Source organism: Bombina bombina, chromosome 5, assembly GCF_027579735.1.
Source record: "Bombina bombina isolate aBomBom1 chromosome 5, aBomBom1.pri, whole genome shotgun sequence".
In the NCBI taxonomy this organism is placed as follows: Eukaryota; Metazoa; Chordata; class Amphibia; order Anura; family Bombinatoridae; genus Bombina; species Bombina bombina.
In genome coordinates, this window is record NC_069503.1 from 262,221,524 (window position 1) to 262,245,668 (window position 24,145).

The 24,145-nt window shown below is 41.4% G+C and overlaps 1 protein-coding gene across 4 annotated transcripts in view; it reads left to right on the plus strand.

The window, feature by feature from the left end:
* The window catches only part of NSUN6 (NOP2/Sun RNA methyltransferase 6), a 391,580-nt gene that overhangs the window by 225,158 nt on the left and 142,277 nt on the right, over window positions 1–24,145 (plus strand). For all 4 annotated transcript variants that reach the window (XM_053713964.1, XM_053713965.1, XM_053713966.1 and 1 more), the window contains one exon: window positions 13,449–13,568. In XM_053713964.1, coding sequence (XP_053569939.1) covers window positions 13,449–13,568 — 120 coding nt within the window. The remainder of the gene's footprint in view (window positions 1–13,448; window positions 13,569–24,145) is intronic.

Sequence of the window (24,145 nt, forward strand, 5' to 3'; positions counted from 1 at the left end):
ATAATATACCAATACTAAGTAGTCACTTGTAATAATTGTGGTGCACATCTAATGTGGATTCTTAGAGGGTAGAACTAAACAACTAGAAATACTAATTGTACAAAGAAATACACTTAGGATTATTAGAAAAGAATACCACAAAGAAAATTATTTCTTTAACTCCAAATAATCATATGAATATGAAAATTACTCTATTAGTTTAAAATGTTCCATTACATTCATACTTTAATACTTTATTGTTACAACTAGGAACAAACATTCACACAGAAGTAGCCTGAAAGGGTTAAAAGCACTTAAACCCATTTGAATTAAATGGATATAGTCAGCAATGCTCTATGTATTCAGCCTGATGCCCACAAAATTATTGTGCAAGATAAGCTAAGCCCTTACAATCCGAGGGCTGTTTTACTTTTAAATAGTTATATTTTTTAAAGGTAAATAGTAGGCACCAGGATTCAACAAATATATAAGTATATACAGATTCTATTATTCACTAGGCAAGCAGTTAAAAAAGCGACAGACAGGAGAGAACTAGCTGGTCCAGCAGGAGAAGCTAGTTCTCTCCTGTCTGTCGCTTTTTTAACTGCTTGCCTAGTGAATAATAGAATCTGTATATACTTATATATTTGTTGAATCCTGGTGCCTACTATTTACCTTTAAAAAATATAACTATTTAAAAGTAAAACAGCCCACGGATTGTAAGGGCTTAGCTTATCTTGCACAATAATTTTGTGGGCATCAGGCTGAATACATAGAGCATTGCTGACTATATCCATTTAATTCAACTGGGTTTAAGTGCTTTTAACCCTTTCAGGCTACTTCTGTGTGAATGTTTGTTCCTAGTTGTAACAATAAAGTATTAAAGTATGAATGTAATGGAACATTTTAAACTAATAGAGTAATTTTCATATTCATATGATTATTTGGAGTTAAAGAAATAATTTTCTTTGTGGTATTCTTTTCTAATAATCCTAAGTGTATTTCTTTGTACAATTAGTATTTCTAGTTGTTTAAATCCTCTTATTTGTTTAAAATGGAGTATATTTGTTCTTTATTAAAGGAGGTGTTGATTACATTAGATATGGAGGAAACTAGTCCTCTTGATATTAAAACTAGTAAACGTTTAAATTCTGTTTATAAACCTCCTGTGGTTATTCCAGAGGTTTTTCCAGTTCCTGATGCTATTTCTGATATGATTTCTAAACAATGGAATAGGCCTGGTACTTCTTTTATTCCTTCTTCAAGGTTTAAAAAATTGTATCCTTTGCCAGCAGTTAGATTAGAGTTTTGGGAAAAGATCCCCAAAGTTGATGGGGCTATCTCTACTCTTGCTAAACGTACTACTATTCCTACGGAAGATAGTACTTCTTTTAAAGATCCTTTAGATGGGAAATTTGAATCTTATCTAAGGCTTATTTATATTCAGGTCATCTTCTTGGCCTGCAATTTCTTTGGCTGATGTCAACTTTTTGGTTGGAAACTTTAGCGCAACAAGTTTCAGATCATGATTTGTCTAGCATTGTTAAGTTGATTCAACATGCTAATAATTTATGCCATTTTTGATATTATCAAAATTGATGTTAGATATACGTCTTTAGCTATTTTAGCTAGAAGAGCTTTGTGGCTTAAATCTTGGAATGCTGATATGATTTTTAAGTCCAAGGTAATAAATTATTTGGTTCTCAGTTGGATTCGATAATTTCAACTGTCACTGGGGGAAGGGAGTCTTTTTGCCTCAGGATAAAAAACCTAAGGGTAAATCTAGAGCTTCTAACCGTTTTCGTTCCTTTCGACATAATAAGGAACAGAAATCTAATCCTTCCCCAAAGGAATCTATTTTCAATTAGAAGCCTTCCATAAAAATTAGAATAAATCCAACCCATTTAAGACATCAAAGACAGCCCCCAAGTCCGCATGAAGGTGCGGCCCTCATTCCGGCTCAGCTGGTAGGGGGCATATTAAAATTTTTCAAAGATGTTTGGATCAATTTGGTCCAAAATCATTGGATTCAGAGTATTGTCTCTGAGGGGTACAAAATAGGATTCAGAGTATGACCGCCTGTGAAAAAGATTTTTTCTCTCACGCATTCCAGCGAACCCAGTAAAGGCTCAGGCTTCCCTGAAGTGTGTTTCAGACCTGGAGTTATCAGGGGTAATCATGCCAGTTCCGTTTCAGGAACAGGGTCTGGGGTTTTATTCAAATCTATTCATTGTCCCAAAGAAAGAAAATTCATTCAGACCAGTTCTGGATCTAAAGATTTTGAATCGTTATGTAAGAGTACCAACTTTCAAAATGGTGACTATAAGGACTATTCTGCCTTTTTGTTCAGCAAGGGCATTATATGTCCACAATAGACTTACAGGATGCATATCTTCATATTCCGATTCATCCGGATCACTATCAGTTCCTGAGATTCTCTTTTCTAGACAAGCATAACCAATTTGTTGCTCTTCCTTTTGGCCTAGCGACAGCTCCAAGAATCTTTTCAAAGGTTCTCGGTGCCCTACTCTATGTAATCAGAGAGCAGGGTATTGCGGTGTTTCTTATTTGGATGATATCTTGGTACTTGCTCAGTCTTTACGTTCTGCAGAATCTCACACGAATCAACTGATGTTGTTTCTTCAAAGACATGGTTAAAGGATCAATTTACCAAAAAGTTCTTTGATTCCTCAGACAAGGGTAACCTTTTTAGGTTTCCAGATAGATTCAGTGTCTATGACTTTGTCTCTAACAGACAAGGGACGTTTGAAATTGGTTGCAGCCTGTCAGAACCTTCAGTCTCAGTCATTCCCTTCAGTAGCTATGTGCATGGAAGTTTTAGGTCTCATAACTGCAGCATCGGACGTGATCCCCTTTGCTCGTTTTCATATGAGACCTCTCCAGCTTTGTATGTTGAACCAATGGTGCAGGGATTATACAAGGATATCACAATTAATATCCTTAAATCCCAATGTTCGACTCTCTGACTTGGTGGTTAGATCACCATCATATAATTCTAGGGGCCTCTTTCGTTCGTCCAACCTGGACTGTGATCACAACAGATGCGAGTCTTTTAGGTTAGGGAGCTGTTTGGGGATCTCTGACAGCACAAGGGGTTTAGAAATCTCAAGAGGCGAGATATCCAGTCAATATTTTGGAACTCCGTGCAATTCTCAGGGCTCTTCAGTATTGGCCTCTGTTGAAGAGAGAACAGTTCATTTGTTTTTAGACAGACAATATCACAACTGTGGCATATGTCAATCATCAGGGTGGGACTGACAGTCCTCAAGCTATGAAAGAAGTATCCTGGATACTTGTTTGGGCGGAATCCAGCTCCTGTCTAATTTCTGCGGTTCATATCCCATGTATAAACAATTGGGAAGCGGATTATCTCAGTCGTCAGACTTTGCATCTGGGAGAATGGTCTCTCCACCCAGATGTGTTTTCTCAAATTGTTGGGGACTTCCAGAAATAGATCTGATGGCATCTCATCTAAACAAAAAACTTCCCATGTACCTGTCCAGGTCCAGGGATCCTCAGGCGGAAACAGTGGATGCGTTGAGACTTCCTTGGTGTTATAAACCTGCTTATATTTTCCCGCCTCTCGTTCTTCTTCCAAGAGTGATTTCCAAAATTATCATGGAGCAATCGTTTGTGCTGCTGGTGGCTCCAGTATGGCCTCACAGGTTTTGGTATGCAGATCTTGTTCGGATGTCCAGTTGCCAACCTTGGCCACTTCCTTTAAGGCCAGACCTTCTATCGCAAGGTCCGTTTTTCCATCAGGATATCTCAGTCGTCAGACTTTGCATCTGGGAGAATGGTCTCTCCACCCAGATGTGTTTTCTCAAATTGTTTGGGGCTTCCAGAAATAGATCTGATGGCATCTCATCTAAACAAAAAACTTCCCATGTACCTGTCCAGGTCCAGGGATCCTCAGGCGGAAACAGTGGATGCGTTGACACTTCTTTGGTGTTATCAACCTGCTTATATTTTCACGCCTCTAGTTCTTCTTCCAAGAGTGATTTCCAAAATCATCATGGAGCAATCGTTTGTGCTGCTGGTGGCTCCAGTATGGCCTCACAGGTTTTGGTATGCAGATCTTGTTCAGATGTCCAGTTGCCAACCTTGGCCACTTCCTTTAAGGCCAGACCTTCTATCGCAAGGTCCATTTTTCCATCAGGATCTCAAATCATTAAATTTGAAGGTATGGAAATTGAACGCTTAGTGCTTAGTCATAGAGGTTTCTCTGACTCAGTGATTAATACTATGTTACAGGCTCGTAAATCTGTTTCTAGAAAGATTTTTTATCGAGTTTGGAAGACTTACATTTCATGGTGTTCTTCTCATAAATTTTCTTGGCATTCTTTTAGAATTCCTAAAATTTTACAGTTTCTTCAGGATGGTTTGGATAAGGGTTTGTCTGCAAGTTCCTTGAAAGGACAAATCTCTGCTCTTTCTGTTTTATTCCACAGAAAAATTGCTAAACTTCCTGATATTCACTGTTTTGTACAGGCTTTGGTGCGTATCAAGCCTGTCATTAAATCAATCTCTCCTCCTTGGAGTCTTAATTTGGTTTTGAAGGCTTTACAGGCTCCTCCATTTGAGCCTATTCATTCTTTGGACATTAAACTTCTTTCTTGGAAAGTGTTGTTCCTTTTGGCCATCTCTTCTGATAGAAGAGTGTCTGAATTATCTGCTCTCTCTTGTGATTCTCCTTTTCTGATTTTTCATCAGGATAAGGCAGTTTTGCAGACTTCATTTAAATTCTTACCTAAGGTTGTGAATTCTAACAACATTAAAAGAGAAATTGTTGTTCCTTCTTTGTGTCCTAATCCTAAGAATTCTTTGGAGAGATCTTTACATTCTTTGGATGTGGTGAGAGCTCTAAAATATTATGTTGAAGCTACTAAAGATTTCAGGAAGACTTCTAGTCTATTTGTTATCTTTTCTGGTTCCAGGAAAGGTCAGACGGCTTCTACCGTTTCTTTGGCATCATGGTTAAAGCTTTTGATTCATCAAGCTTATTTGGAGTCGGGTAAAGCCCCGCCTCAGAGAATTACAGCGCATTCTACTAGATCAGTTTCCACTTCTTGGGCTTTTAAGAATGAAGCTTCATTCAGTTGATCAGATTTGCAAAGCAGCAACTTGGTCTTCTTTGCATACTTTTACTAAATTCTACCATTTTGATGTATTTGTTTCTTCGGAAGCAGTTTTTGGTAGGAAAGTTCTTCAGGCAGCAGTTTCAGTTTGATTTTTCTTTTGTTCAGCGAAATGGCTGTTTTTATTTTGTCCCTCCCTCTCTAGCGACTCTTGCGTGGAGTTCCACATCTTGGGTATTGCTATCCCATACGTCACTAGCTCATGGACTCTTGCCAATTACATGAAAGAAAACATAATTTATGTAAGAACTTACCTGATAAATGCATTTCTTTCATATTGGCAAGAGTCCATGAGGCCCACCCTTTTTATAGTGGTTATGATTTTTTTTTGTATAAAGCACAATTATTTCCAAATTCCTTTGTTGATGCTTTTTACTCCTTTCTTTTTCACCCCACTTCTTGGCTATTCGTTAAACTGAATTGTGGGTGTGGTGAGGGGTGTATTTATATGCATTTTGAGGTTTGGGAAACTTTGCCCCTCCGGGTAGAATTGTATATCCCATACGTCACTAGCTCATGGACTCTTGCCAATATGAAAGAAATGAATTTATCAGGTAAGTTCTTACATAAATTATGTTTTTGGCCTTCCTATCCCTTTTAAAGTAATAATTAGATGTGATAATCTGTATAGTTTAAGATTAGAATTTAACTTGTCCCTAAACCTGAGTTTCTAAATCATTTAACTTGATTCCTACGTATCCATTGGTTGATGGGAACAAGCTCACACAGAGAAAGTTAATTTTTTCAGCTCAAGCTCTCTAATACATTTTTTAAATCTTTTAAATGAGTTGCTACAATCACACCATATTCACCAGGTCTGTGTATTCCACATATCACCAGTAATTTAAAGTATTTGGTTTGTCATGATTCCAGTACTACATATATGTAATGCTGTCCACCAGGAAAAAGTATTGCAAAGTAAAATATTGTAATTTTTTAAAATCTACTTATGCTTCATTATGGGTGAGAAGTATATTTTTAAGTATCCCCAAATATTTTAAATAAATGGCTTTGTATGGTCTGTAACATCACATACATACATCAACATTTCAGTGAAATAATTTAAAGTTTATGTGGGGAAAAAGTCAGCACTTAGGTAAAGTTTTATGTTGAAATTATTTTTATTTGTTTCCATATCACAGAATAAATAACAGTGTGTACATCCTGAGAGCAATAATTACAGTGCCTCAGACAATGTGTCATCTTAAATCAACATGGGAACATTTTTTACTCATAAATCCTTAACACTGATCCATGATAAATATCATGAATAATCAACATTGTATAACCTAAATAAAAAATAAAAATAAGAATACAAATAAACATTAAATCATGTCTGTGTTGTGGGTTAATTGCGTCTGGGGTCTAAACTGAGTACGTCATTTGGCCAAATTATATCTATGTGCACAGAGTTTGTAGAGTTTTTACCATAATCTTCTATTTGTAGAGTCTACTACCTATCCGTCATTGTCGAGTGCATTATCCAATTAAACCATATTTTGTTAAACTGTTCTGTGTCTCCTTGTATCCATGCTACCCTTTCTGATAATGCGTAGATGTCTTTTATTTTGTCTAGTACTTCTTTCCAAGTAGGGGGTCCCTCCTTCCAGTGCCTCGCTATGCACACTCTAGTGGTCGTACATAGTATTTTAATGAATTTATTAATGGCAGGGTTCAAATTGAGCAATCGCCTATGAAAAAGTGCTTGGTCTATGGTTAGTACTATCTGTTCGTCTAAAACTTTACTGAGGAGATCATTGAGCATTCTCCAAATATTTTTGATGGGTTCGCAGTCCCACCACATATGTCTATAAGATCCTTGTATCCCACAACCTCTATAGCATAATTTGGACTTATTTACTGAATAGTGTGATGTTTTTAGGGGTGTAAGATACCAACGAAATATTGTTTTTATAGAATTTTCCCTATGATCCGCACTAATGAGCCCCTTACAGGATTCAAAATATAATTGATCCCATTCATCTTTTGAAAGCTGATCTGCCCCATCTTCTTCCCATTTTATCACTATGGACGATTTATCTGTGTAATGTGTGTCCTGAATTGCTATATAAAGTTTAGAGATGAGCTGCTTTTCCCTAGTCGGGTTTGAGCATATCCTTTCCATAACTGTAGGTGGATGTTTCCCACGGGAGATATCATACTTATTAAGGGCCGAAGAGATTTGGAGGTATAGGAACCAGTGTAGTTTGTGTGGGGCTATTAGCTCCTGTAGGTGATTGAATGAAATTATTTGTGAGTGGATGAGAAAGTCTGCCACCCTGTAGAGACCTTTATTGGCCCATTTATCTATTGTGTTGTGAGTTTCCTTGGGAAGCAGGAGTCTGATCGGTTTGACCCATGTGCCTAGAGGCAGCATCGTTGGATGCTTAGTTAATTGTTCCCAGTGTGAAAGTGTGTCTATTGTTGAGGGTAAGCTACGGCTATCTTGGTGTACATCTTTCTTGGAGTTCCACAGAAGGTCATCCGTGTAATCCAATTCTATACTATCAGTTTCTATTCTTGTCCAGAGAATCTCTCTTAGTGGTTTCTGGAGGAGCGAAGCTTGTGCTGTCCTAGCTGCTAAATAGTAATCTTGTAAATGTGGTATTCCTACTCCACCTAGGCGTCTGTGTCTGGTTAATGTATGAGATGCTATCCTAGCATTACCATCTCCTCTTAAGAATGAGATTAGTTCTGATTGTAGTTTCTGGAGCTCCGAGGGAGGGACCTTGATCGGCAGTGCTCTAAAGAGATACAAGATCCTCGGGAGCACATTCATTTTTATGGACGAAAGGCGCCCGTACCACGAGAAGGTCCCCTTCCTCCAGGATCTAAGATCTCGTCTAATAGATTGAAATAATGGGGTATAATTTAGCTTGTACAAACCATCGTGAGTGTCTGAAATTTTTGTCCCTAGGTAGGTGAGCGAACTCTTAGCCCATTTTATATTGAAGTTGATTTCTATCAGTTTTTTGGCATGGGGGGTTAGTGCTAGTGGTAAGGCTTCACATTTGTCAACATTTACCTTATAACCCGAAATCTCTGCAAAGTCTTGTAGGATCTGATAAAGGTTAGTCAGGGAGTTGAATGGGTCTGTCAGGGTCAATAAAACGTCATCCGCAAAAAGCGAGAGCTTATATTCTGATTTACGGATCGTCACCCCTTTAATATCGTTTGCGTTTCTAATGGCTGCTGCTAGTGGTTCCATGCATAGGGCGAACAGGAGTGGTGAGAGGGGACAACCCTGTCTTGTACCGTTCTTTATATCTATGGTCCTGGACATGTAGCCTGCTGCACTGACCGTTGCTTTAGGGTTTGAATATATCCCCTTTAGCGCTTTCATGAATGATCCCTCAAAACACATTGTGGTGAGTATCTGGAACATATAGGTCCAGTCTATGCGATCGAACGCCTTCTCCGCGTCCAGTGAAAGGAGCAGAGAAGGCGTTCCTTTCCTTTTCAGGTGGTCGGTTAGGTCTATGGTTCTACGCACGTTATCTGGGGCTTCCCTACCCTTAATAAAACCCACCTGGTCGGGATGGACCAGGCGGGGTAGTAGCGTCTGGAGTCTGTTTGCCAAGATTTTTGTCAAGATCTTGAGATCCTGATTGATCAACGATATTGGTCTATAATTATTACACCACCTAGGGTCCTTTCCTGGTTTTGGGATGACTATAATCTTGGCTCGAAGTAAATCAATGGGAATATCGGAACCTAGCATGATGTCATTGTATAATTTCTGTAGGTGGGTTATTAGGGGTACTTTAAATAACTTATAGTACTCGCTGGGCAGACCATCGGGGCCTGCCGCTTTGCCTGCTTTTAGTTCCTTTATGACATTGAGGATTTCTTGCACAGAAATCTCCGCATTAAGAATATCATTCTCCTCCGGGGTGATTGTAGGAAGGTTAGCTTGATTTAGGAATCTAAATAATAGTCTATGTGTCTTGTCAGTGTGATGTACTTTTTGCCCATCATATAATGACTCATAATAGTTTGCAAATATATTAGCTATTTCTTGGGGATTCGACGTCTGAGTCCCCTCCTGGTTATATAAATTGGTTATTGAATATAATTTTGTTCTATTTCGAAGTTTATTAGCTAGATATCTATCCGGCTTATTAGAGTATAAAAAGTAGTTTGCTTTTAGTTTTTGGAGGGCTCTCATCGCCGAATCGTTTAAGATTTTTGACAGAAGTTTTCTTTTAGCTTGAAGGGTTCTAAATGTTATATTAGATAGCGTGTTTTTGTGTTGGGTTTCTAATGTAGTGATCTCTGAGTGAAGTTGTTTAATGTTTCTATTTGCTAGGGTGATGAGCCTAGCTTTTTCCTTTATCAGAATCCCCCTAATAAAGGGCTTATGTGCAGCCCATGGGTTGAGTGAGTTAACGGTGGAATTAACATTTGTAGACCAGTATTCTTGCATTAATTTTCCTATCTCAGTGTGAAATTGTTCATTGTAGAGTATGGAGGGGTCAAATGTCCAGGACTTCTGACGTTGATTATCAACTAGCCCTGTCATGGATAGTTGGACTATCGAATGGTCTGACCAGACACAGGGGTGGATATTAGAAGTGACAATATTCGGTATCAAGGTCTGACTAGTCCATATATAATCCAATTTTGTGTAGCTGTTGTGGGCATGTGAATAAAATGTATGGTCTGTTGTGTTACCAAATATTGTTTCCCATGTGTCCAGTAGGTTATGTTCTGACATTGATTCCCTTATAGATTTCACTATGGATAGTTGCCTAAGTTGTTTATTTGAGGGTTTAGTTATCGTCTTAGAATAGTGAGTGGAAATATTGATGTTAAAGTCTCCACCAAGTATTATTCTGGAGTGGGACCATTGTGTTAACATGCGGGAGATCTGTCGAAAAAAGGTGTGTTGGCCTTCATTTGGGGCATATACGTTGCATAGTGTGATCTTCATACCTTGTGTGCGGCCCCTAACAATGAGGAACCTTCCCTCAGAATCTCTTATGACCTCATCAGTTTCGAATTGTAGGGAAGAATGCATAAGTATTGAGACCCCTCTTTTTTTCTGTTCTATTGTGGAGTGGAAATGGGTTGGATATTGTCGGTGCCAGTACTTAGGGATCAGGGTTTGTGTGAAGTGTGTCTCCTGGAGAAAGATGATCTTAGCTTTCAATTTTATATATTGGGTAAGGGCCATCTTACGTTTGATATTGGTGTTAAGGCCTCTCACATTGTGTGAGAGAATAATGAGGTCATTGGTCATAGGAGTTAAGTGTGTAACTATGACTTATGGTAACAGCCCTAAAAGTGAATGGTAGGTATTGTAGCAGTCGGCATTTATACTCTGTCTGACAAACATTTAAAGGCCACACAAACATGAGAACATAAATAAAAAATAAACTTATTAACATGTAAAACTTAAAACACAAAAATCTCATATTAAAATACAAAAAATTGAACATCTAACTAGATGTAGGGAGCTGCCATGACCGCCACCCCGAGGCGACAAGAGAGAGAAAGAGAGAGGGAAGAAGAAAATAGGATAAAATCAGCCCGGAGCAGCGGCCATAGGAGCGGAAGCAAATCAGCACATTTTCATAACAGACAATAGGAATACGACTTATGCCTAAGCCTGTTGCCTTTTTCTAATAAAAGTGGAACTTGTAGAAGCAAATGTTAAGTCTAAACATGGTAAACAAGACAAATCCTCATAATTAAGGGTTTAATCACCCTGAGTCTGTATGAAAGTTCTAAACTTGGCAGCTGTATGGGAGAAATATTACTTTCTGCAAGTCAAATTCAGGGAGGGGGGAAAGGGAAAAAAGAGAAGAAGATTAAGTTCATCAGATTATACTCATCTGATCAATAATTAGCTTCCATCTCGGATCTTGCAGTAGCAGCTTTCTTTCCACCTAGAGTCACCAGTCACTTTGGTCTTTTTTTCTGTACTGTGGTCCACTTGGTTCTTTTGTGGTTCTTTTCCCTGTTCGGGTTAGGAGCTTCTTCTGCATTTTGCTCGGAGAGCGGTAGATCTGGAGGTTCTAGATTCAGATAAGAACATGCTTCTGAAATATCTTGGCGTTTTCTGATTGTCAGCATTTTTCCTTCGTGTAGTATAATTAAGGCGAATGGAAAGCCCCACCTGTAGGATATTTGATTTTTACGGAGCAGCAGGGTTAGGGGCTTCATGGAGTATCGTTTCTGAAGTGTTTGCGCACATAGGTCCTGGAAGAATTGGATTACTGAGCCTTGGAACTTGAATGTTGGATTCTGCCTAGCCGCTGAGAGAATTGCTTCCTTGTCTGGAAAGCGTAGCAGCTTAACTATGACATCCCTTGGTGGTTGATCTCCCTTGGGCTTGGCCCTTAGGGCTCTATGTGTCCTTTCGATTTGAAAGTGATCTTCTTCTGTGTGGCCTGTAATGGCCTTGAATACCTGTTGTAAGTAGCTTTGTAGATCCGTAGGTGCTATGGATTCCGGGATTCCCTTGAGTCTAATATTGCACCTTCTCGTGCGGTTTTCTATATCCTCCAATTTGTCTTGAAGCTCTTCTATTTCTTGCTTGTGATTCTGGACTTGTTGTGATACCTTGTCTGCTGTTTCATCTCTTATGTTTTCATTCTCCTCCAGTGTATCTACCCTCATACCTAGCTCCTGTATATCCTGTTTTAGTTCCGTTAGACTCTCAGTCATTGTTGTTTGTATGGAGTCTAGTTTTGTCCACATTTTTTCGAAATTCATGTTGATGTCTTGTTTAGACACTAGATCTCTCAAATCTGCTTTGGTGACCGGTGTAAGGTCGAGTGTACTAGATCCGCTAGTAAAGGATTGGTCTGATGAGATCGTTATCTCCGATTCCGGCAGCTCCGTAGTCTTGTCCCCTTTAGAGGATTTGAAAAAGAGAGTGGTAGCTGTTTGTTTGCCTGTTAAACCAGTTTTCTTTACTTGTCTAGACGACATTTTAAGTGTTTAGACTTTCAGTCTTGGCCTATCAGCTGAGGAGTGTGAAGTAGGATAAATCAGTCTTTTCCGGTATTATGAAAGCCCTTAGTTAAATATTAACCTCTGTGGCTAGTAGTAATCTGTTATCAAAAGTGTTTTCAACCACTTAAAAGTTATTCATTACACGTTATCCAGAAACTTTTCTTGGGTTATGGTTGCTGAGAGTCTATATGTTCCAAAATGTAGTTTAATGTTTGGTAATGCCTGACCCAGGTGCTCCTCTTGAAAATGCTTTTTCAGCACTGCATATCCTGTTTGTGTATATAGACTGTTTTTAATTGCGCACTGGATAGAGCATAAGTCTTCCTCCCTCTCTTCTTATTATTAAAGAAACAAAGTGAATATGACTGCTATCGAATAACTGTTGCAAACAACTTTTAGTCCTTTGTTATGGTTAAGATATCGATGGGTGGGGGAGATATACTATATCGGCTTCGTGCCGCGATTGTTAGGGTCTGTAGCATCTATACTTTTACATACACTTTGTGACTGTTATGTAGTTGTAACTCCTTATTCTCTTATGCCGTGTAGTAGCTTGGCCCAAGTGGCAGTGTTAGCTCAGTGGTTTTAATTATAGATATCTCACCCATCCGTGTGTTGTTCATATGGTCTGTGTCATATCTCGGCTGTGAGACTGAAGAGCTGCAGCGCCATGTGGGAAGCAAGATGGCGCCAGCGCCATGTCCGTGGCGGGATCTGTTGCTCTTGTGTTATCCAGAATTTCACCCTTTAAACATATTTTCGGCTCCAATCTGGCTTATCATTGAGACCTCTTCTGTCTCCCACGGTGGAGTATGATAGTTTTAGCCGTTTTCTGTAGTGCCGATAAGCCTCCGCTCATTTCCCCACACAGAGCTCCAAACTTATGCGGCCATCTCCGTCTCTAGCCAGGCCACGCCCCCCCTTAGGTAAAGTTTTAAAGGGTCATGAAGCCTATTCATGATTCTGATGCAATTTCAAATAACTTTTCAGTTTTTTTCTATTATCAAATTGTCTTCATTCTCTTGGTATTCTTTGTTGAAGGAGCAACAATTCACTACTGGAGCTAGCTCATCAGGTGAGCCAATGACAAGGAGGATATATGTGCAGCTACACAGTACGTTGCTCCTGAGCCTACCTAGGTAGGCTTTTCAACAAAGGATACCAAGAGAATGGAGTGAATTAGATAATAGACATAAAAAAGGAATGTTGATCAAAATTGTATGGTCTGTCCGAATCATGACATTTTTTATTTAGATTTTTCTGTCCCTATGTTAATTGTGAGAATTTCTAGAACATAATGTGGGATTGTTTCAGAAATATATAACTGAACTATCTTTCCCTGAATAGAATTTGCCTTCGGCTGTTGTCAGCCATGTTTTGAACCCGCAGCCTGGAGAACGTATTCTAGATATGTGTGCGGCACCTGGAGGAAAAACAACTCACATAGCAACTCTTATGCATGATAAGGTAAGAGCAGTAAAGAGAGAGAACTTCTCTTCTGTTTGTTTTTATCATGCACTACATGCTTATACTTCTTTGATTATCTGCTATGCTTTAACAGATAATAGCTAATACATTTACTTACACCATGGCTTTTCAAAGTGTTAATCAGTGGGCCTCCCCTCTGACAAAATTTACAAGACAGCGCCCCCCCCCCCATAATAGATGATACTTAATTTTTTTTTCACTTTATAGAAAATTTTTATATTTATTTTTAGTTTTAGTTTGTAGAATTTACATCTGATCCAGGGTTCATGCATAGGGTTGCCACCTCGGCCATGTTTTCCTAGACAATTGTGAGTTACACATGCTGCAGGGTTTGCAGAGGGGAAAATTAATTGCACCCCCGGACAGCATTCTAATAGTGTTCCTGGACAGCACTATTTATGTTCCTCCCTGCATTCCCTGCAGCATGTATACTTCATAAGAGTCCAGGAGAACATGGATGAGGTGGCAACCCTAGTTCTCTCACACACACACACCTCTCAAGAGTGTTTTAATTTGCACTTTCTTACTCCTGTGTTAAATGCAAGTTACTGATCAAGACAAATGCAATGCAGTTTCTGAGGGGTTTCAACCACAGTACCTTTCTTCCATCTACATCCTGCTCTTTGCCTTATCCCACCATAACATGGCACGTGTCAAATTATTATTTTGGCCCCATCAATTTTTTTAGGGATCTAAGAGGTCTAACAAGTTGATGTTCTATGTAGGCAGTGGCACCTATAAGATAAATATAAAGACAAGCATTGTCCAGTGTAGACTCTCATTATGCACTGCTTGGATAAATGTCACTTTTTATTCAGATCCAGAAAGATCACTTCACCTGGCACCCACAAGATAAATATACACTGTTTATGTCTATTGTGGACTACAGCTCCTACCATGAACTGTTACTTGGGTAAAAGTCCAGTTTCTAGTATATCCAGTTCAAGCGTCCTCCCATGGGAGAAGAACACTTGGCCAGTGGCCCTCGGATACAATAAGCTTGATACCCCTGCCTTATATGCTCTAGCGCCCTCCTCGGGAGGACCGCCTAACACTTTGAAAACCACTGACTTACACAGACTTTAACTTACATTTTGGACAGCATATGAGCATAAAATCTTGCAACGTTTTAGTACGGTACATTTGCTAGTAGTTTATATATTTCATTTTTTTGTGTACGTCTTGCTCTTGGCTTCTTAGAAATACACACATGACATTTTCATATTTTAATAAGCTGTATGAGCCATTAAACTGTTTTTTTGTTTGTTTTTTTTAAAGGGACTTAAAAGTAAAAATGATAAATATTTATATTATTTTGATAAAATTCTTATGCTTTTACCAAACTAATCCTTTAAATTTTACAAGAAAATGAGAGATTTTTTTAAAAAAAACATTCCCTTCCCTGCCCCTATCAATAAATCCATAGAGTCACATTGATACACATATGAGCAGTTTGCAGCCTTTTCTCTAATACATACTGCAGGCAGAAGAAGGCAATGTAGCTATATCATTGAACAATTTAGTTTTATTTTCTTTCACATTCATTGTCCCAGTGCATGAAGCAGGTTCATAATAAGAGAATTAAATTATTTTTGTCATTTTGGCAAAAAATAAACCACTACCAACTATAGAACAGGAAATGTAATATTCCTGCTCACCTCCATCTTCCTCTCCAGGTTTTGCAGTTTTTGCATGGAGATGGCTGCTTTCATCTTAAGTCTGCTCCTATTGTATACTATTAGATGTAATTCCTTTCATTTATATTGCTCCATTCATGTGGAGTTCAAAGTACCTACCATGCCTCATATTGCAAACCTTTTCTAGCTCTGTTTTCTGCATGCCATTCCCATAATCTGTTGGGCTTTAGGATAACTTGTCCCCACTTCATAAGTTTAATTTTCTCCTAGTCTATGCCACTGCTAATTATTGTCTCTTCCATACTGCATCACTCTATCAGTTTAGTTGTGTAATGAGTCACAACTTGGCGGCAGTCAACACCTCATTCAGGTGACTCTTACTAAAGTTGCCAATCATTTTGGAGGGGAAGTAGTCTTTGGTGACCACTATGTATTTAGCCTTTCTCCAGCCCTAGGCACTGAGTAAACTGATTTATTAAAAAAAGCACATTTGGATAAATTAAAATATAACCTTTATGGGGGGCGTGTCCTAGCAGCGCCGGGAGAGGACGTGCATTCAGAGACCTCCTGCCTGAGATATACATTCTTTAAATATTATAAGGAACCAAATAGCGCATTACCTATAAAAACTGTACATCTATCTACCTGAATATGAGCTGAACAAGAAGATACCAAGCTCTGAGACATTCACCCGGCTTTTACCCTGATAAGCAGTACAGAGGCCTAAAAGCGCAGAACCTTTATCATCCTCTCCCGGTGCGCCAAATAATACAAATACAGCTGCTACCACCGCACAACTCTACAACCCACACTTGGTTTAGCATACAGAGTTTTACCGGCTATTTAAATATCATTGAGCTGAAGGAAAACAGTGAAACACCGTCAAACACGCACCCGGCGTTAACCTAAGATGGAGGCACAAGTCATTACAGCACTCGCAATATTGGAGCACACCATGGACATGCAATTTGAGGACCTAAGACAACATGTTTACCTTCTCCGGACTGGAGAACTCGACTCACTTATCAAGCTTGCCAGCCGGCTATTCACCCTGAACTGAAGGGGGGCGGAAGTGATGACTGGCTACTACACCCGACGCAGATTTCTGAAGTCCGGTCGTCCTCTACATCTAGCGAGTGCCTCCCCGAACATACCGGACAGGCTACAGAGGTCCAAGCTCGAGTGATCTCCTGGACATCTCTAGATGGACTTTGCTTGGAGGATGTTGTACTACCCCTGGACTCGGTGGCGAGGCGGCCGATCGCCACGGAGACAGAGTATACAGTTGAGTATGCTTTGCAGCACCTCACACCAGCTCCACCGCACACACAGCACTGGCTCCCATTTGTGAGCAGCGATTACTCCCTGCATACCACTTACGATGCCTGCTCACTCTCTATGCCACTTGCTTCTTTGTGCTGCCCGGTGTCCGGTTATGGACCTGTGGATATCTGCAGGGAGAGTGCTTCTTCACTCCATCGAGGCCCACAGTTGAGACTCAGGAAGACCACATTTGCGAGGCTTCTTTATAGATGTGGTGTTGGATAGCCTAGATATGCTTGCCCGGTGGGATATAATGATCGCTTTACCCATAACCGGGAGGTACACCACATCTACTCTTGAGGACATATTTAAGTGGATAGTATCAATCTGAGATATCAGCCCAAAGTTTGAAACATGCTACCACTGTTATCCTTCGTTAATTTAACTTTGTATGTGCATATTCCTAGATTATTAGGCTTTTATTGTGTTCATATATTTGCCTATTCACAGTATGCTTACTAGCAGTTTTCTTGTTTGATTATTACTTATATCAGGCTCTATCCATTATGATAGGTTCCCTGAGGAAGAATGTTTAGGCCAACAAACTCAATACCTACATGTTGGGAATTCACTCCTGTATTTAATTTGGTTTAACTGTTTTTTGAGGGCTCCTATACAAAATTCACTGATCTTACCTCAGATTAAAGATTCTAGCTTACTATAGTATTTCAATTATACTGTACAGTGTCCTACCCTTAACAGACCTCAACTATTACCAAAGCAAATAATACTGTCTCCCCAAATTTAATATAGCCCAGTATTACCTGCAGGCTTCATATTCCAGCCCGGGTATTTGGCAATTATTCCCCCATTTTGGCTGAATGATATTTATCATTAGTTCAGCCACAAGTATCCTCGCCCCTCTCCCTTAAACCACATTATAAACATTAGTTGTTAATTACTGCCACAATCATACAGCATCACATCAGCAGGTCCCCATGACCCTATGTTCCCCAGAAATCTCTTAGATCTATTATTTTTATTATTGGGTAGAATTTCCAAAAGCAAAACCATTCCTCCTAGGTTTTTATAATCAGCCTTCTAAGAAGACATTTTTTAGCTCCACAAGACCAATGTATAAATGATAATGCTGGGGAACTTACTTCTGTTCTTAACTAGGGCTAACTACAATCTGGGGGTTCCTACACAAAATTTACTGATCTTACCTCAGATTACAGGTCCTAGCTTAAGATAACATTTCAATTATATCACACAGTGCCATATTCTTAACAGACCTCAGCTATTACCAGAGCAAATAATATTGTCCCCCCAAATTTTTTAAAGCCCAGTATTACCTGTAGGTTCCATACTCATAATGGGGTATTAAGCAATTATTCCCCTATTTTGGTTGAAGGACAAGCATAATTTGATTAATAGGGAATACCCTCGCCTTTATCCCTTAAACTACATTTGTTAATTACTTTCACAATCATACAGTATTATAGGGACAGGTTCCCTTGATTCTACGTTTCCCAGAAATTTCTTAGATCTATTGCCTTTACTACTGGGTAGAATTCTCCAAAGTACCACTATACCCCCTGGATGGCTATAATAAGCCCTCTAGGGAGAGATATTTAGCTCCAAGAGTCCAATGTATACTTGATCATTAGCAATCCTCCATAATTAATATATTTCTCAAGGGCTCAGAGACATATTTATTCACCAAAATAGCTTAAGCCCCTCCACGGTCCCATTACGCCCCAGATCAGTATACAGTTCACATTCCACGCAGGTAGCTCCCACAACATCATAGAACAAGTTTTTATCCACCCCATTAAATTAAGTCTAAGAGACCATTGGAGCCCCCACTAAACTATAATATCCACATCACACACCCTCCGCATCCAGACACGCCCCCCCCCCCTATTATCCCTTTTTTTTTTTAATCAGAGAGGCTCTGGCCCGCTGAATCCCCCCCTCCCCAAAATTAAACCTTCTAGCTAACCCCATCTTGCCGTGGGTCATCCTGAATGAATACATTGTTTATGGGTCTTCGCAGTAAGATGGGGACTATCCTCAATTTTCATAAGCTAAAGGTTATAAAATGAGGTTTCTGCACCATATGTTCCAGTTAGCCATCTTAGTTTCATGCCAGTCTCATACCTCTACCTCCATTCCTATATGCTATGTATCTTACAATCCACACTTTGGTCATAATTTTGTACCCTAAGACAGATTTCACTCTCTCCATGATGGTTTTATGGTTTGATTATCCTAAGCAGTTTATATCTTCATCCACAGAATTGTTTTTTATCTGGACATATATATTGTTTATATGTTAATGTGCATTACCTCAATAAAAAAATATATTTAAAAAAAAAAAAAAAAAAAAAGCACATTTGTATAGATGTGAAAATGCATCATGCCATAGAACCACCAATTAAAATGTTTGGTCTCATGCCAAGGCGTCTCGCCTTGAGGCCATTCTTAGTCGTTCTTAGTCAGTTGGTTCAAACAACATCTTTACCTATCCTGTCAAACAATATTTCTCCAGTGTTGCCCTTGACAAGACATCTGTAAATTAAGATTGTAGTTACTGTTTTATTGTTAAAGATCTATTTTTCTTGTGTAGATTATGAACCTGTTTGCTGACAGAACCTGATACTCTCCCATGGAGGATTCTCTTTGTCTAATCATAAAGAATATCTTGCTTCATGTGCTTTCACAATACGTTCAAATGAAAATACCCTTGTTTATGTTCTTAATTACTGCAGCTTGAAGCCACTCTACTGGTTTGGTGCTCCACTTTCATTCTTGTTCTTTATATCCTTTTCTCTCTCTTAACTTGGCAAGTAATAGTACTCGGCACGCGTAAGAGGGATTTTCATGTTCAGCATTTTTAACTATCTGGGTTTTTTCTTTCTTTCAGTGGCTTAATATTAAAGGGACAGTCTAGTCTAAACTTTCATGATTCAGATAAGGCATGCAATTTTAACAACTTTCCAATTTACTTTTTTTTTTATTTTTTTTATTGAGGTTTCAAATAGGCATACAAGTGAATACAGAGTATCAACAAGATTTACATTGCCTTTAAAATTAAAACAATATTTAGAAAATAATAATCAACATAAATATAAATTGCCTAGCTTCTTGAAAACCTTCAATATAAACTCAGGAGGTCACTCTTGGACCTCAAATGCTTACAAAATAGTGTAGGTAGAAGGTTTTTGAGAATGAAAAGACCACTTTTGGGTCTTACAATATTAACCTCAGTTTATTTCTTTTATTTTTTTTTATAATTTTAACGAACTCTCAGTTGGATACGGATGGGATAACACATGTCACGGATACCAGACTGCCAAGGTTAAATCTCTACCCCCTACTACCTAGCCTCTCACCTTTTCTCACCGGATTTGGACTTTGGAGAGCTTACACGATCTCCCAAACTCTTCCTATTGCCTTTTCTGCTGTTTGTACTTTGTCAGAAATGAGCTGATCTCTGACCGGGAAAACCCTTCTCGGCTGGCCAGGCTCCTGGAACTGCCGGTCGGCCACATCACCCTGGACATCCGCCTAACCCCTCTCCGGCTGGCCGGGCTCCTGGAACTGCTGGTCAGCCACATGACTCCGGACACCCGCTAAACTTTACCCCCGGTCGTTCCAGCGGCCCTTTTCCCCAGAGCTCGGCTCTTTTGGGGATTGGTAGCCCTTAGGGAGGACCCGAGTTGGGCTTATTGCCGGAAGGGAGCTCCCTTGGGAAACGGGGGACCATGGGGCATCTGGGGACCGAGGGCTTTCCAATGACACCCTGGAAGTACCGCCGCTCCCCCGGGATCACTCTGAAACCGCAACCTAAGTACTGTGAGGACTCTATGGACTGTGGCTCCTATAATGGTGCTGGACTGTCTGGATGGGCGGGAATGGCAGAAGATCTGGGAGTCAGATAAGACTCTTTTTGTGTGTATATAAGCAGTATGTTTTCTAATAAAGCAGCTCTTTTGGTTCACCTGAATTCTAGTCTGTCTAGTTATTTGGGTGGGCTCCGCTATAATCACTTTTCTCCACTACATAGCGGCATGCTTCAGGTATAGGAAGGTCCCTTTGGCAGAGCTACCCAGTCGGGGTAGCCGGTATCCATCATTGGTGGCAGCTGTGGGATGCTTCTGACTATCTGGAAATCTAAATCACCAACTGAAGCCCTCTTCGGATGGAGCATCAGGAAAAGTACACTGAAAGGGGGAAAGTTGCCGGCAACAAGACCAAGGTGGCAATCATAGACGGACTCATAGAATGAGATCGGGCTAGTGAGGCCAGTAGTAGCCGGGACAGCGAACGGCCCAGCGAGACATCAACCAGGGAGACCACGATATCTGAACTCCAGAGAAAGTTCCAGTGGCAGCTGGACCTCTATGGGACTGCCCCACCTGAGGAGGATATCACTCGGATAATCGCAGATGCCACCCGGGTCCGGATGTTGGAGATCCAAAAGTCTATGGGAGGAGCTGTGCTGGACCCCCTGGATCCACCTCACTGGCCGAAGAAGCTACCCCATAAGTTTTTTTGAGCCTTCAAAGACAATGAAGAGGAGATCGACAGCTACCTCCAAGTGTTCGAGACCCAGTGCGATTGCAGGGTGTTGCCAATGCCGACCGAGTCATCCTCCTGCTCGGAAAGCTGTCCGGACAGGCCCTGGAGGCTTTCAAAACTGTGCCCCCAGGAGACCGAAAGAACTATGACCGTGGGAAGGAGCACATCCTTGCCTGCTATGGTCTTACGCCGGAGGCTTACTGGCTGAAGTTAAGGGAGCTAAAGAGACAAGCGGGGCAGCCATTCACGGAGTGGACCCACCGGTTCACCCGGTCCTTGGACTCTTGGTTCACAGGCTGCCATGTAACTACCCTGGACGAAGCTACCCAGCTCGTTTTGTTGGAGCACTTTTAAGACTGGGTTAAAGATAAGGGGCCCGAAACAGCCGACCAAGCAGCCGTCCTGGCTGATCAGTACTTGGATGCCTGGTGTCAGATAATCGCTGAGCCCCGGCCAGTGACCCAATCCGCTCCAACCTCTGTCTGCCCTTCGGCACCTACCTGGTACCTCCAGACCCGATCAGCACCTATCCGCCCCTCTGGGCCCAGTTCACCCCAGGGGTGCTATGGGTGTGGACAGGCGGGCCACATCACATGAGACTGTCTGGCACGGAAGCCAAGGAGTCCCCCTCCGGCTCAGTGAACAAGGGCTTCTGTCGGAGGTTACCGAACCGCCGCCCACTGTTTGGACACAGAGGGCCCTGCAGAATATGCTGCCTGGGCAGAAGAGGAGGACCCCGCAACCGGCGACAACCGCCTGCACCACCGCCAGATCGTCTGGATCAATGGCCAGACGACCCGGGGATTACAAGACAGTGGAGCCATGGTTATCCTTATCCAGCCTACGTGGTCCCCAACTTTGGATCCCTATTGCACGGATGCACCTGGATTGGGATGCCGGTTCCCATGCTGTGGAGGTAGGGATCATAAGCCATTTGCCTGCCGAGGTCTTGTTAGGAAACGACCTCAACCACCTTGCTTTAGCCTTTGTGTGGGATAACCCCACGTACGCTTGCCCTGTCACTTCCTGCCAGCAAGCCGGACGCTATCTGGGGACCCAGGGAAGCCACTCCGCCTTGACTCCTGCCCTGCCCACCGACCAAATCTCTTGGGCATCCCCCACGGACTTCGCCCAGGAGACATTGAGCAACCCGACCCTAGCTCCTTACCTTGACCGGGTAGGGACTGACCCCAAGGGCCCAGGGGGAGAGAGGGCTCCTGCTCAGGATTGCCGAGAGAAAGAAAGCGCTGTTGCCCAAGCTCCAGCTGGTGGTACCACAGAAGTATCTGTACGACCTGCTGGGTATAGGGCATGACATTCCCCTAGCAGGACAGCTAAGAATCTCTAGGACCCACCATCGACTGACCCAGACATTCTTTGGCCCAGGGGTTACAGGGGATATTAGGCAGTATTGCAGGACCTATGACATGTGCCAGAGAGTAGGAAAGACAGGTGACCATTCCAAAGCCTGACCGACCCGAAAATATTTTGCTCCGACAGGTTCTGTGGTCCCCAGAGGGTGAGGCCGCCTTCCAAAGCCTTAAGACAGCCTTGATTTCTGCCCCTGTCCTGGCCGCTCCTAACCCAAATAAGCGTTTTTGTGTCCACACAGATGCCTCCATGTTCAGGTTGGGAGCAGTTCTGAGCCAGGTGGACGATGAGGGGCAGGATCAACCTGTAGCCTATATTAGCAGGAAGCTGTTGCCCAGAGAAGTAGGCTATGTGGAGGTGCAGAGAGTGCCTGGCCCTGGTGTGGGCCCTGAAAAAACTTCAGCCATACCTGTATGGACAGGTCTTCACCATCCTCACAGACCACAACCCCCTGGTTTGACTCAACCGAGTTGCTGGGGACAATGGACGCCTCTTGCGGTGGAGTTTAGCCTTGCAGCCCTTTAACTTTACTATCCAATACAGGCCAGGAAAAAGCAATGGAAATGCTGACTGACTTTCCCGGCATATTGAATTAGAATATCTCCCCGGACAGCCCCAGGCCGACCCGTGTGTGAATCTAGCCGGGTCTGCCGGACTGGAAGGGGGGGAGCTGTCAGGAATACCAGACTGCCAAGGTTAAACCTCCACCCCCTACTACCTAGCCCCTCACCTTTTCTCACCGGATTTGGACTTTGGAGAGCTTACGCGATCTACCAAACTCTTCCTATTGCCTATTCTGCTGTTTGTACTGTCAGAAAAGAGCTGATCTCTGACCGGGAAAACCCTTCTCGACTGGCTGGGCTCCTGGAACTGCCGGTCCCCCGGGATCACCCCAAAACCGCAACATAAGTACTGTGGGGACTCTATAGGACTGTAGCTCCTATGGAGGCGCCGGACTGTCTGGAGGGGCGGGAGATCTGGGAGTCAGATAAGACCCTTTTTGTGTGTATAAGCAGCGTGTGTTTTTTAATAAAGCAGTTCTTTTGGTTCACCTGAATTCTAGTCTGTCTAGTTATTTGGGTGGGCTCTGCTATAATCACTTATCTCCTCTACATAGTGGCATGTTATGCAGGTATAGGAGGACCCTTTGGCGGAGCTACCCAGTAGGTCTTTAGACCGCTGCTTTATAACTGCGGTTTCTGCTTGTGCGGAAACAGGGGGATATGGCCTAATTTGGGCCATCATAAATCGGCCCTGTGGACTCTCCCTGCCAGGAAAGAAAGGAATTTATCTGGTGAGTATAAATTTTGTTTTCCTATTTTTTATATTGAGTGGAGTAGTAACTTTTCCCCTCTGGGCTAGTAGCTTTTTATCCCCTGACTAGTAAACTATATTGATATATCTCCACACTTACATATACAGGGCTTGAAATTACCATTAATCCTGGACGATTAAGAAATTGCAGCAAACAAATTTAACTTTTTCCTATCTTTAACATTGAGTAGACTAGTAACTTTCTCACTCTGGGTTAGTAACTTTTAACAACTGACTAGTAAACTATAGTGATATATTTCCACGCCTGTGTGTTTGTGTGTATAAAATATATATTTCTCTTGTTAAGTGTATCCAGTCCACGGATCATCCATTACTTGTGGGATATTCTCCTTCCCAACAGGAAGTTGCAGGAGGATCACCCAC